General features: G+C 39.0%; 1 protein-coding gene across 20 annotated transcripts in view; it reads right to left on the bottom strand.

The window, feature by feature from the left end:
- The window catches only part of PAM (peptidylglycine alpha-amidating monooxygenase), a 140,901-nt gene that overhangs the window by 104,062 nt on the left and 23,467 nt on the right, over positions 1-13,372 (bottom strand). For all 20 annotated transcript variants that reach the window (XM_040986094.1, XM_040986097.1, XM_040986098.1 and 17 more), the window contains one exon: positions 5,799-5,856. In XM_040986094.1, coding sequence (XP_040842028.1) covers positions 5,799-5,856 — 58 coding nt within the window. The remainder of the gene's footprint in view (positions 1-5,798; positions 5,857-13,372) is intronic.

Raw genomic sequence — 13,372 nt, 5'->3', positions numbered from 1 at the left:
ACAAGAGACCACATCCCTGAACACTTGGATTACTGAACAAAGATGTGCCACTAGAGAATGAATAGATTGTACACGTTATCTGATTCCAGAGAGTAATTAGCAGTCCAGTACAATATTATATGATAAAAAGGAGTAAATATTGATATATTGATAGGCTGAGTATCACTCACACAGACACACACACATATAGTTTTAAATGCAACACCTCCTTTAACGTGGCAGAAGCACCATGTGGGTATGAAACGGCAGTTGGGAGTGAACAAGTGAATGGGAGCTCCTTCTGCTTCTATGTCTTCTTTGTCTCTCAAATAAATAATTTTTATTTTTAAAGGTATGTTTTTTTTTAAAAAAAGCGAAATGTCAGTAATTTCACAAGATGAAATACTAATAGGAGAGTCAGCTAGAAGAGGGAGATATATTGGGAGAAAGTAGATCACAAAGGTACAATGTATAATTTCTGGTTTTCCATTGTGAAGGAAAGGAAGTGGCTGTCGTGGTCCCCTGCTTGTGCACAGACACTTGCAGTTGAAAGCAGCAACTCTTAATTACTCTAAGTTCTCTAAGCATTTTCTCATTTTTTCCCATCCGACATTGCCTTTTAAGTACCACTGATTTGCTCCATATTGAACTCTTACTAGAAATTGCTAAATTTTCCTTTCCAGAATGAGAAATCTACGCCTTTAAAGTGGTCATAAAGGGAAATTCTTCAGTGATCCCTCTCATAAAAACTTATCCCTTTTAAATCATGGATTCCTCCAGAAACGCAGCATCGAATTTAAATGTTAAACAAACACTGGGACTGGGTGAAACCAAGCAACTAACCATCTTTTTCCATATGTTAAAGAAGAAATGCATATCAAAGTATTTGTGGAATTATAGTCCCATGTGCAACTCACTGCAAGTTGAGATAAAAAATATCTCCAGCAAAAGAAATGTCAAATGGAAATGTAAGTCAAAAACAAACAGTAAATACTTTAGAATAAATCAGTGCTTAGCAATTTCATGGAAGGGGCTGCTGTCAGCGGTGGTGCGGTGGGCAGCTGGGCAGAGACCAGCCTGACAGGTTTGTTTTCTGGTTTTGCTCCCTTCCTATTTCTTATTATAGGAATAATATGACCTCAAGCCCCAGTGAATAGGAATAAGATCCATTCAGTGCAAGATAACACATGTGACATTGTGGAGAATCTCATCACCCCACAAATTGGCATATTGGAAAAACACTTTAAAAAAATCGCACTTCAAAAGAAATTCTTTCCTTCTTTTATCCCCATCACATATCCAAGAAATAAAGGTTCTGGGGGGGGGGTGGAGGAGAGTTAGAGGGTAATAATGAAAATGACTGCATTGAAGTGTGCCATTCTGACAGGCAGAATAAACAAAGGCAGCCTTGGAACGAAGCGTTGCAGGGCAAAACACGGTCTCAGGAGGATGTAAGAGAATATTATACCAGGGGAGCTCAGAAGTGCGCCGGCTCTTCTAATTCAATAGCAGAATGACAGCTGCTTAAGAGGAAATGGTACGTCATGCTCAGCGGGTGCTTAATGGCTCAGATAACCTGATGCAAAAGGACAGGTAAGAAAGTCCTGGGAACTAAATGCTTTTTAAGGAATAAGAATACAGAAATTGTGACTCAGGCTCATTAATGAAAAGAAATATGAGGACACTGCAAAGCACAGTTTAGATGATTTCTCAAAGGCTAATGTCATGGGACATCTAAGGCTTCATGTTGTGGCAACATTGCGCTGAGGTATAAGCAGGTGGAGTTTCTGGAGTTCCAAGCAAAATGTGTACTCACTGGTTGTTGAGGATTTAAGGCATCTTTTAGCTAACATCAGTGCACAACCAGGGCCACAAAGCTCTCCAAGAATGCGACCTAGGACAGAGTCACTGGAGGAACCACTGACTCAAAACATTCATTCCCTGGGTGAGGGTATTTCAAAAATGCCACGGAAAAATGTTACCAAAAAACAGCAGTTTGAGTGGGAAAAAAAAACTTGCATATTATGTATAGAAAATGACTGGGTTTCAAGCTAGACTGCACCAAAGCGACCTCACACTTCTTACTCTATTCTTTTTAACGAATCTTTGGAACCACTCCAGTACAGACAGGTTGTCTTGAGTTACTCCTGGAGATGCCACTGCACTCTGCTGTGCTAAATAAATGCAGTGGGGGAATACCATAGACCCTGGACGATGCACCTCCCGAATGCAAAAACATTCACTGGGCAAACTCAAAAGTTTTCATCTCCAGAACTCTGGCTTACTGGAACTGATGTCTGTATAAAGCATTCCACAGCATCGTCCATTTCTTTGTGGTTCCTTGTGGAATCCCAGCATGTACAGTGACTCATGTGCTGGAACGTGGATATTCCACAGGTCTGAAGAATCAGCTGTGGAGCTTGTTACAGGCACAGGTGGCACTGCCTACTCCCCACTCCCCATCAGACCTCCAGAGGTCAATCCCAGGTAAATATTTCCTTTTAGAATGTCATAGACAATTCGGTCTCCAATCAGCATTTTCAGTCGCTGAATGTTTTCTCTTAATGTCAGAGTACCAGTCTTTGATGGAGTGAGCTTAGTCATAATTGAGGGATTAAACTGCTCTTTTTAAACACACAGGGCAAACAGTGAACATAGGCTTTCTTTTAAAGTAAGTTTACAGGAACAGTTTCTGAAGGTAAAAGGAAGTTGGTATTTTAGAATCGTTCTTTCAGAAGAGGTAACTGGAATTCTTCATTGCATCATGCATTTTTAACTGTTCCACCTAAAATCCTGAGGCAAGCATACAGATGAGACTTAGTGAGGCTGTCACGCCCGCAGCAGAATCTAGTGTTGCTTGTACTGTCAAAGCTTATTCAATAGTGAATTAGGAAGCTGGGAAGTTCAAGAAACAAGTGTGCAAAAGAGATACCCCGACTTAAGAACGAAGGGGAAAAAAATAGAGCCCCCAGATCTTACCCTACTCCCATCTATGGTTCTTTGTTCCCAAAAAACTAAAGATTTTACTTTAGAAACTGCTTAAAGCAGCTGAAGAGAGCAATGATCTAAATTGAAATTTAAGGGCGTGACATGATCAACCTTAATGCTCATAATCTTTCGGTGGGGCTCAAAAGGTACCAATAAATGTGCAACTCACAGCCCCACAGGCCATTTGGCAACGCGCTGCAACCTGCTGCCACAGCGTATTACATTATCTCGCTGGCTTCCCCCATAACATAAAGCAATTCCACACTAAGATAAAGACCTCTCACTTGAACATTTTTAATCAGAAAGTTTAATAGAGAAATCATCATTAACTCTTGCTAGCACAGACAACGGTGTACAATTCACCAAGACTCCTTAATGCAGTTTATAAAGACTTTAAGCTGCTGTTGCCAAATTAACCAAGAAATAACACTTGAGCAAGCCTATATATATATTGCATGTGATTTTAAGATGAAACACTCCTTAATTCTAAATAACAGCTTGTAACACAAAGAAAGAGTAGTTCAACTTCTAGAATAGATATCCTTTAAAACTAAGCTTTATGGTATATACTAGAGCCAACAAAACAACCAATATTAGCAAAGCTATGCAAGATAAAATAGCATAAGCTGCATTTAAGCTATTTGGGTAATGCCCTTTCCATAACAGTCTTCAATAATTCCTTAAATCAAAATCAAATGCAAATTCCCTTCTAGTCATTTCAGGCCATGTCTAATGTCTCACTAGTCTGCCAGCTTGTCACACATTACACGGCAAACCCCTCCTTCACTCTTCACATTCAACAGGGAGCTGCATTCATATTGGAGCCTACTGACAGGTGCCAAGGGCATACTTAGTGCCAGGGACTTATTTTCACCATGGCCCTGTGCATCAGCTCCTGGATTTCCCAAACAGAAGAGGCATGAGGTCAGAGGGATGGAGAAACTAGTCCTCTTCCATGCAGCCTGCAAGAGGCAAGGCAGGGATTGAAAGGCCAAGTGGTACAGCTGACAGCGCACTGTCTCAACCACCATATGTACACATGACACTGTCTCTCACTCTCACATCAGTGTATTCTTTCCTACTCAGACTATCACCCACTGGAATATTTTTTTCTGCTCTGCATCTCCCAGTAGGTCAACTTCAAAGGTTCAATGCAAAGGCACTTTTTAAACCAATTGCATCAAAATGGCTCTAGGGGCCAACATTGTGGCACAGTTGATGAACCCACTGTTTTAGGCTTCTTACATCTCATACTGGAGGGCCAGTTCAAGTCTCAGCTACTCCACTTCTAAACCATCCCTCTACCAAGAGAGAACAGCTTACATACAAAGCCACAGGAAGTAGTAGAGGATGGCTTAAGCACTAAGTTTTTTACCACTCCTGTGGTAGACCCAAATGTGGTTCCCAGATTTTGCCTTCAGCCTGGCTCGGCCCCAGCTGTTGCAATCATATATATATATATATATATCAAAAATATATATATATCAAAAATTCTAACAGTGCAGCTCTGCCTGTAGAATAATTCTGGATTGTTCTACATTTGAGAGAGAAGTGCACAAAAATGAGAAGCAATGAATCATTAGATTAACGTCATCTATTTCTAAATTCAATGGCTTCTATCTCATTTGTATAGTGGCATTTGATAGATAGGGACCTGCCATCGTTCACTAAGGAAAGGACACATTTATTTACTGGTCAGCCATGTGAAGGAAAGCAACTGGATGAAGATGACAGCCAAATTTCCTGGCTGAGTGGGCTGCTGTCAGAGCCAATTCCTCTGAGCCTTGGTAAAACACTTTTCAGACAGCACCACAGTTCAGTGGTCAAATGCAGATTTGACCATACCTTCACTCATACAATTCTTTGACTTCTTATTAAAACAATAAAAACAAAAGCAGTGCTCTGGGGAAAGCAATGTTTTTTCAATATAAAATTATTTTTATCTCCACTACATTCACAGTATTTCCCCAAAGCATCTACACAAAGTCACATTTAGTGTTCAATATGGTTATGCATGTGCATCATTGGTTGTTGCATGCTTGTATGTAAATTGGAAAAGCAAGTAAGGATGAACTCCATGATGACTGAATGGAATATTCCTGCTCATACTCTTTGGGATGGCCCTTCTGAATGGCAACTTGAAGATCAGTTTCAAGGGGCTGAAGCACAGCTCTCATTACCAACATTTTCTAAAAATCAACCTTTCAAACCAGAAAATGGAAGCGAGAAAAAAAATTCATGAATAATTTGTCAATTACGTAACTTCCACAAATGGTTAAAAAGTCTGTCATTAGCGATGTCTACACCCCAGACGGAGACAGGGCGTGCTTTGTCACTCTTCCTATGTGCCTCTCTTTCCCTCCCCTCCCCTCCCCTCCCTTCCCTTCCATTCTGCCTGTGGACATTCTTCTGCTCTTCCTCCCTCCCCATTCATCTACCTGTCTGATGGGTAAAATATTACATTCTTCAATGTTGATTCTAGGTGCAGTCGATTTACAGCATGAAACAGCAGGTAAACAGTCTGTTGAGCAGAGCGGAATTAAGCATTCAGCCGCAGACAGGAAGCCAATAACTATACAAACGGGACCACACGGTGCTGGCGGCCGGTGACATCTGCATGCAACTCCTTAACTACTATTACTCATGAATCTCTCCAGACACAGTTTGTAATCTTGTCTCTCAGTGGCCCTCTCTAGTTTGTTTCTGCATTAGGCATGATAAATGCATTCTAGAAACTGACAGTTCAAGATTAATCTGCTCATAACCATCAGAGAAAGCCTTTCACTGATTTCAAATGACATCCCGACAGGCACCACGCAATTAATACTTACTGACAAAGGCCTCCTCATCCACCGGCAAACGCATCGACATGCAGAAGTATGTATCGGACTATTCAAGAAAGAGAAATACAGAATCCAAATTAGACTTCTGCCAGCAAGAAGAAACAAAAACTATGCCAAGTCTGGCCCCTATGTTTGCAAAACAAATACTGGCTCAGCACGGTTGGGCTTCTGGTTGATGGTGGGTGTCAGACTAGAGTTGAGTTTGTAACTTCTGTGAAATTTTTCCAACTCTTTCTTAAACATCTGTAGGCTCTATTTGTAAGACAGATGACCACGTGTGACATTTCTAGCACTGTCATGGTTAACAAGCAACATTTCAGAAGCCTATAAAAAAGGAGTGCGACAACTGAATGCAACTGATTTTCAAAGGATAGGACTTAGTTTTGAGTATTGTTACTATTTGTAAAGTATTTAATTCCTTGAACTACTTCTCCTCTGCACGGCCCAACCTTGAAACATCTCTGCTGTGTTGCCCTTCAGCTTAGTGCAGAGTGGAGCTCTTCTCTGTTACAAAAGCCACTGCTGAGTAGACTCTAACCCTCCTGCTTTAACCACACACTGGCCTGTTAACTTTTCAACACAAACAAATACAGATGATCTTATCTGAAGACAGGCAGTACAACAAATGCATTACAGACCACTCACAGCAACTGGACAAATAATAACTTACAGGCAAATATAAAAGCAAAGATAAATTTAAAGTAATTAAACATAGAACAAAAGGATCAAAAGGTTGAGATAAAATGCAAATGAATCAAGTTTTTTTCTTTTTATTATAATTTGGATTACCAGATTTTGGTTTTATGCTATCTTTGTGTTATATGCCAGTTCATGTTGCTTTTTGAAACAGGCAAATTGCAGGTCTAAATAGATATATTAAATATAGCAAGTTGGTTCTCTTGATTAAAATAAAAAAAAAATCTAAGCCACAAAGATGATTACAGATAATGCACAGAATAAAAGAAACTACAATTACACTCAGCATCGATCAGATCCATATTGTAACTCTGGCTGTTACCATCAGTCACCCAATTTAAAATGCTAAGATAACTTGAGGCTATCTTGTTCTTGGCTTACAGCTTCCCTAATAACGACAATGTGCTTAGACTTCAATAGTTTCTTACAGAAGGCAGAGAAAGATGAAGGAATCCCTGCAAAATCTTGCAGAATTTGGGAGACAGCAAACAGAGATGTTACTTCCTTGGATTCCCACCTTGTGATGTGAGAAGGTCTGACAGACCCTGTACCTTCTTGATAGAGAAATGAACATGGATTTGAGGATTATAGCTCCACTTAAGGCCACTCAGGTGGTCAGTGTCAGAATCAGAAGTAAAGGTCTCCAAGTTAATGCTTTCAAGATTATTAGAGATAAGTACTAGGCCTCTTTCTGGCTACCCGACCATCTGTTTTTATCTAATTGACTGTGCTTGATCAGGCCTTTAAATCTACATGCCTTTGTATTTCATGATACTAAATTTTGCATTTTAAATAAAACGTACAGTTCTTCACAAATAAATGAATAGCTTTTTTTCTAAGACATGGAATTTGTTGGTGAATGGGCTGGACGATGGCCTTTGACAAACTATTTTGAGCTCATTACAGTGCAGAGAAAGACTAGGTAGGGTAATACACAATATTATTTCATCAACATGGGTTAATTTCTACAGAAAATCACCACGAGTGGATAGCAACTTGAAATTTAAATTCTGTGCTGCAGGACAAGACAGTTTGCAAATTTAAGATTATAATAATGTTTAATGATTTGGTGAACTGCTGTGAACTATGAAGCAAATAATTTTTTCTTTTTAAATCTAAGTATAGCGTATGGAGGCAACAATGCCAAGAGAAACTGAATGACATATTTCTCAAATACAAGAATTCCATCATTAGTTTGAGCAAGCAATCAGCTGTGCTTTTCTTTTCCCTTGAAGAACACCAAGAATATTTCATACATTGAGCCTACGACTTGTCATTGAACAAGATGAAAAAAATCAAAATTAAAAAATGCTGTAAATATAGAATGAGTACCTCAGACCAGATAGTTTCTAAAGGCAAGAACATTTACTAAGCCTCTGAATCTGTTCTGAAGAATACTACCAAATAGGAAGGAGAGACATGGTTTTTCAAATTGAAAACTGAAGACAAAGAAGCTAAGCTATTTAGGAATTGATAAGATGAAGTTGTTTAAAGCATTTATCTTTCTGTTATGGAAAACAGCTATGCAAAGATTACTTTTCCAAACTTTTCTACAAATTTTAAATAAAGTACTACTAATTCTTAGATGTAATTTTAGTTGTTGGACTCATGCGAGAAATAAGAGAATCCAAATGGACAAATATATGTTTTCTCTGGCATATGGCAACATTCATGCAAAATATAATATATATATATATATTATATGTACGTATATATATAAACATGTATGTACATAAATATATTCTTACAGATAAATTGTATGATGAAGACAAGCATACCGGGAAGGGGAGATACATTGCAGTATGCATCTCTACTCCCGAATAAAAGGAAGACTCCCCACGAAACTGTTAAATAGACCTAGACAATATGACTCTAGATTTTCTATCATTGTCTACACCTACAATGCCGTGATTCACCTAAACAGCAGGATGCTGGACTTGTGACTTGCTGAAGGACCATATTATTACAGTAATAAGGAAGGAAATGGTAGGGGGAAGGAGGAATCCCTCTACCTACAAACTGCATGGAAAATAATAACAACAAAAAATAATACCAGAAAGGAAATCAATGACACATAAAATACAGTAAGAACATTGAATAAGAACTTGTGGACACAGTAAAGGGACCTACAATAGTGCCACTGCTATTTAATTTTGTACAATTTTGTTGCTGAAAGTAATGATCTTGGGAAATGTATGCATAATTGAAATCAATGCTTCTTTCTACCATATTCTGAAGAGACAAAAACAGTGCATTACTGCCCATTAAATAGTCTTTTCATTCAAATGCACTCTCCTAGAAAAGATGCTTCTATAATTCAATCCTAAATTCCAGTACAACCTTTCATAGTTTTCCATACATCATTACCACAATTTCTCTTCTCTCTGTGTGAAGAACTCTGTATCTAAGCATGGTGCCAAGGGACCGTCTGTAAAACACACCAATTCACACTGCTAACTTAGGGCTCAGATGAACAAGTAGGCAGAAATAAGATGCTTCTACGTTTCGTGTCTCCCAGTGCTATCTGTTTGGGCATATCAGCCAAATCTGAATCAAGAGGGACAGAATCTTGCTGATGCCTCTTATGGCTGCTACTGGGAACTATCCAAGAAAAGCACATTTTTATGACAAAAGAAGACAGTGTGTTAGGGGGAATAAAAGCCCTTGCTACAAAAGAACTCCCATGACATTCTATTCTATATACATTTTAGCCCAGAGTTCTCAGGGAGACAGCAATGCTTGCTAACGCTTTGTTTACCCACTTAGGAAAACGGAATTCTTTATTTTGATTTAGCTGCTTGTGAGACAGACAGGCAGGCTTTTCTATGGAAAATGAAGTTAATAAAATCAACGGCTTATTTAAATTAATATGGGACAAACAAAACCATCTGTATGTCATTACTCGTGAAAATGGTTCACATAAAGCCAGTAATTCTTGTTCTGGGATACCAAAGGTACCATTCTGATCCTGGGGTTGAATGCTAAGAAATGATCCCGATTGGATATTATTATTTTACGGTGCAGAATCTCACAGACGACTTTGCTCAAGCCGACTACTCAGTATGGCAACACACAGAGGTGCACAAATACACAACACAATCCAGTTGCACCGGGATGTTGTCCTTTTTCATGATTTCTCTGTTTGGAAACAGATTTTTTTCTAGGAATAATCCTAAATCATATGCATATTGTGGTATCTGGTAAGTTATTTTGATCGTTCCTTGTTAGATAATCCGAACTACAAAAAGTAAAAGAAAACATGAAATGCGATGGATAGACTGATGTGCTCAACAGCAGTAATAGCTTTCCTATGTATATTCATGTACATTAACATGGCATGTTGCACACAGCCGATGCAAGAACCCACAGCGCCTTCCTGCAAGGGCAACTGTGCCTCGGAGTAGCTGCCAGAAATTATTAGGTGGTGGCCTCCCTAATAATCCTAGATCATGCAAATTTAAAATCCAATACAGCAAAACTGTTCAGAGTCCATAAAACACATCAAGTGCTCACTTGAGGGTTACATAACTTGAGCTCCAATAATAAACTAATAGAAATCGCAAGAGTTGGGTGGTTCTGCCACTCAGCTAAAGAAAAGCACAGAGTAACATCATTTGACACAGATTTGATTGTGAAAAGAAAAAAAAGCAACTGTGAAATTTTTCTTCAAAGTTTTCTTGTAGCTACTCTAAATGGGTAACAGTATGAAATTGAGATTTCCCCAGGTGACTTACACCCAAACACGTATTAATCTTTCCCGCCTCACTAGTGTTTGCATTCTCCACCTCATCTAAGTAAATATAAAGGAAGCTGAAGAAAAGGAAAGAAATATTTTCAGAGCGAAAAATTTTGCTTTTAAAAAGTCTAACCCACAGACACCCGAACCTAAGACAATTACAGATAAAATTTTAAAGATTTATTTATTTAGATTATGGAAAAGGCAGATTTACAGAGAGGGAGAGACAGAGAGAAAGATCCTCTTTCTGCTGGTTCACTGCCCAAGTGGCCACAATGCCTGGAGCTTAACCAGTCTGAAGCCAGGAACCAGCAGCTTCTTCTGGGTTTCCCACTTGGGCACAGAGTCCCAAGGCCTGTCCCTGCTTTGCCAGGCCACAAGCAGGGAGCTGGGTGGGAAGTAGAGCAGTTGGGGCATGAAGTGGTGCCCATTTGGGATCTCAGGCACACGCAAGGTAAGAATTTAGGCACTAGGCCACTGTGCCGGGTCCTTACAGATAAAATTTGAATCCATGACTTTCATATGTACTCCAGTATTGTTTTTCATTCTGTGTTGTCTAGTCCTTATCATAAGAAATTGCCTATAACCCATGCTCTGGCCTGATCAAATTTTTCCACATTTATCCCAACCTAGAATGAAATTCCCTTGTGATGCTGACATCCTCAGCACTTAGTGTAATAGCTGGCACATACTGTGAGCTCAATTAATAGTTGTTGAATTCCGCATGTACCTACATCCTCTGGTGGCAATAAGCACACAGTTTAAGAAAGAGAGGCTGAACTCAAATCTGTAGTATAGACACTACCTAATTAGGGTTTTATACAGCATCCCTTTTTCACATGAATTTTATCCTTCAGTTGATTCATCCCAGAATCCCATTAGCATTATAATCATGCTGAGGCTGATGATAACAAGATGCTCGATGCCAAGCAACTCAAATGGAAGCAACTTTCCTGGCAAGGGCTCTTCATTGGGAATTACAAATCTCTAACTGCAAATGATGAGGGGGACAATATTTTGGTAAGGGAACAGCTGTCTTTTCTGCATACTTTCCTTACGAGCAAACACAAAGGAGCACGCTAATAAAGGCCCGGGATTAATTGCCTAGGACACAACCCGGTGGTGACAAGGAAGATATCCTCCCTGGCCTTGTGAACGTTAGGGAGTTACAGGAGGGAAACTGTGGCATCCGGGACAGGGGTGGCTGGTGTCTACTCTCCCCTTCTCCAGCCTGGGATCAAACATTCTTCAAGTTTCCCTGAATATAGAAGTGGTCAATTTTACAAAGTTTGCATCACTATGAGCTATCACGTTCATATTACTCTCCTTTGACACAAATGGCTGAAAAATGATCGCATTTCATCAAGTCTGTTTAAGAGAAGATTCCAGAGCCGTTTCCACAGTCTGTTTGAAAAGAACATACTTTTATGCTAAGTGGCTTGCATTTGTCATTGCTTCAATACAGTGTCACAGAGGAGAAGCTATGGACTTGAAGAGGACTCTCTAGTAGTTCATTAATTGCCATTCTATTCCCATGAAGTTTAAAGTGAACCACCAGAAAATGAAGTCATCTTAACCTCTGTGTTTTCTGTGTCTGTTCTAACATATTTTGCAATAGCCATTCTATTAATAATACTCATGTGTTTTTATCTGATACATGACCTTAGCACCTTTGTCAAGAAAGGGAGAGGGAAGGCATATAAAATGGGAAACCAGGAGGTCCTGACAGCACATTTGTGAGATCAAAAAAATATATATATTGTATTCTAGGTTTAAGCGGCAGTAAACAGCTTTACTGTAGATAATTCAAAGATTATCAAAAGATTTTCCGCAGATAAAATATTTTATTACCTAAAGATCATCTACAATAAAAATGCACTTAGTATATTGCCCTTAAATGTTTAAAATTTTTAGAATCCATGTCTTCCAGTCCGATAAAATAAGTTAATTAAATTGATAGCCAATTACGCATGTTCAGTCGCACCTCTTAACTACCTGTCAAAATATTCTAAGATATAAAGGGTGAAGAATGGATAAAATACCAATTCCTAACTTAGCACGCCTGGGGAACCTGACAGAAATAAGGGATAGAAAGTCAATTGCGTTCTAAAATAATGTAAGACAATTTTATCTTCTGAAGAATGATTGCTTTCTCTCCAGAGAAGAGGTATAACGGGCAGAGGCTATTTATGCTTAAGGACAGTCATATATCTAATGCAGTTAGGAAACGCTAAGTCACTATGCTCCTCCGGACCTCCTTCACAGTGATTCTGGCAACTATTCAGTTTCCTCAGATTTCCAGCTAATACAAGAAGCATTTCAACAGACTTGCATCCTTTGCTTGGAGCATTTAAGCACAACTATAGAGCCTAGCACGAATAGCCTAGTGGCTAAACCCTTGCCTCCTATGTTCCACTATCCCATATGGGCACCATTTCATGTCCCAGGTGCTCCACAAGCTCCCTGCTTCATCCTGGGAAGGCAGTAGAGAATGTTCCAAAGCCTTGGGAACCTGTACCTTCATGGCAGCCCCTGCTCCTAGCTTTGGATCACCTCATCTCTGGCCGTGGAGGCCACCTGGGGAGAGAACCAGCAGACAGAGGATCTTTCTGTCTGTCTCTGTAAATCTGTCTTTCCAATAAAAATGAAATAAATCTTTAAAAACAGCTGTAAGATCAAATATAGAAGTATTTTTTGAATGCTCTTTGATGTTTTTCATTGCATGTCATATGCATTTCTATTTCAGCATTAGGTAGCTATGACAGAGTTCATTTTAAAGTATGGTTTCTCTTATTGGGCTGTTTTAAAAGCGAAAACTTTGATTTATTCTGCTTTATATTACTAAATATCACCTGATGTAGGAAGTTGACACGCAGCCAATGTTTGAGATTGTTGAGTTTTGTTACATACATGACTAATCACCTTTCATAAAAGGCCTGGTTCTAATTCCCAAAGATTGAGTCATTTTTTTTTTCTTTTAAGGACTTTGTTTATGCTTTTTTCTAAAGGTACTCAAACAAAATTTATTCCACTATAATTTTCCAACTTCCATTCAACAGCAAGATTAATAATAAAAAAAATAAATAAATGAGTCTACAGAGGTTGTCTTCCAAACTCCCAGGGGTGGATA

This window comes from Ochotona curzoniae, unplaced genomic scaffold (genome assembly GCF_017591425.1).
Source record: "Ochotona curzoniae isolate NIBS_2020 unplaced genomic scaffold, NIBS_Ocur_1.0 contig_4501, whole genome shotgun sequence".
NCBI lineage: Eukaryota > Metazoa > Chordata > Mammalia > Lagomorpha > Ochotonidae > Ochotona > Ochotona curzoniae.
The sequence above is the reverse complement of the archived record's forward strand: the minus strand, read 5'-3'. Positions and strand labels throughout refer to the sequence as shown.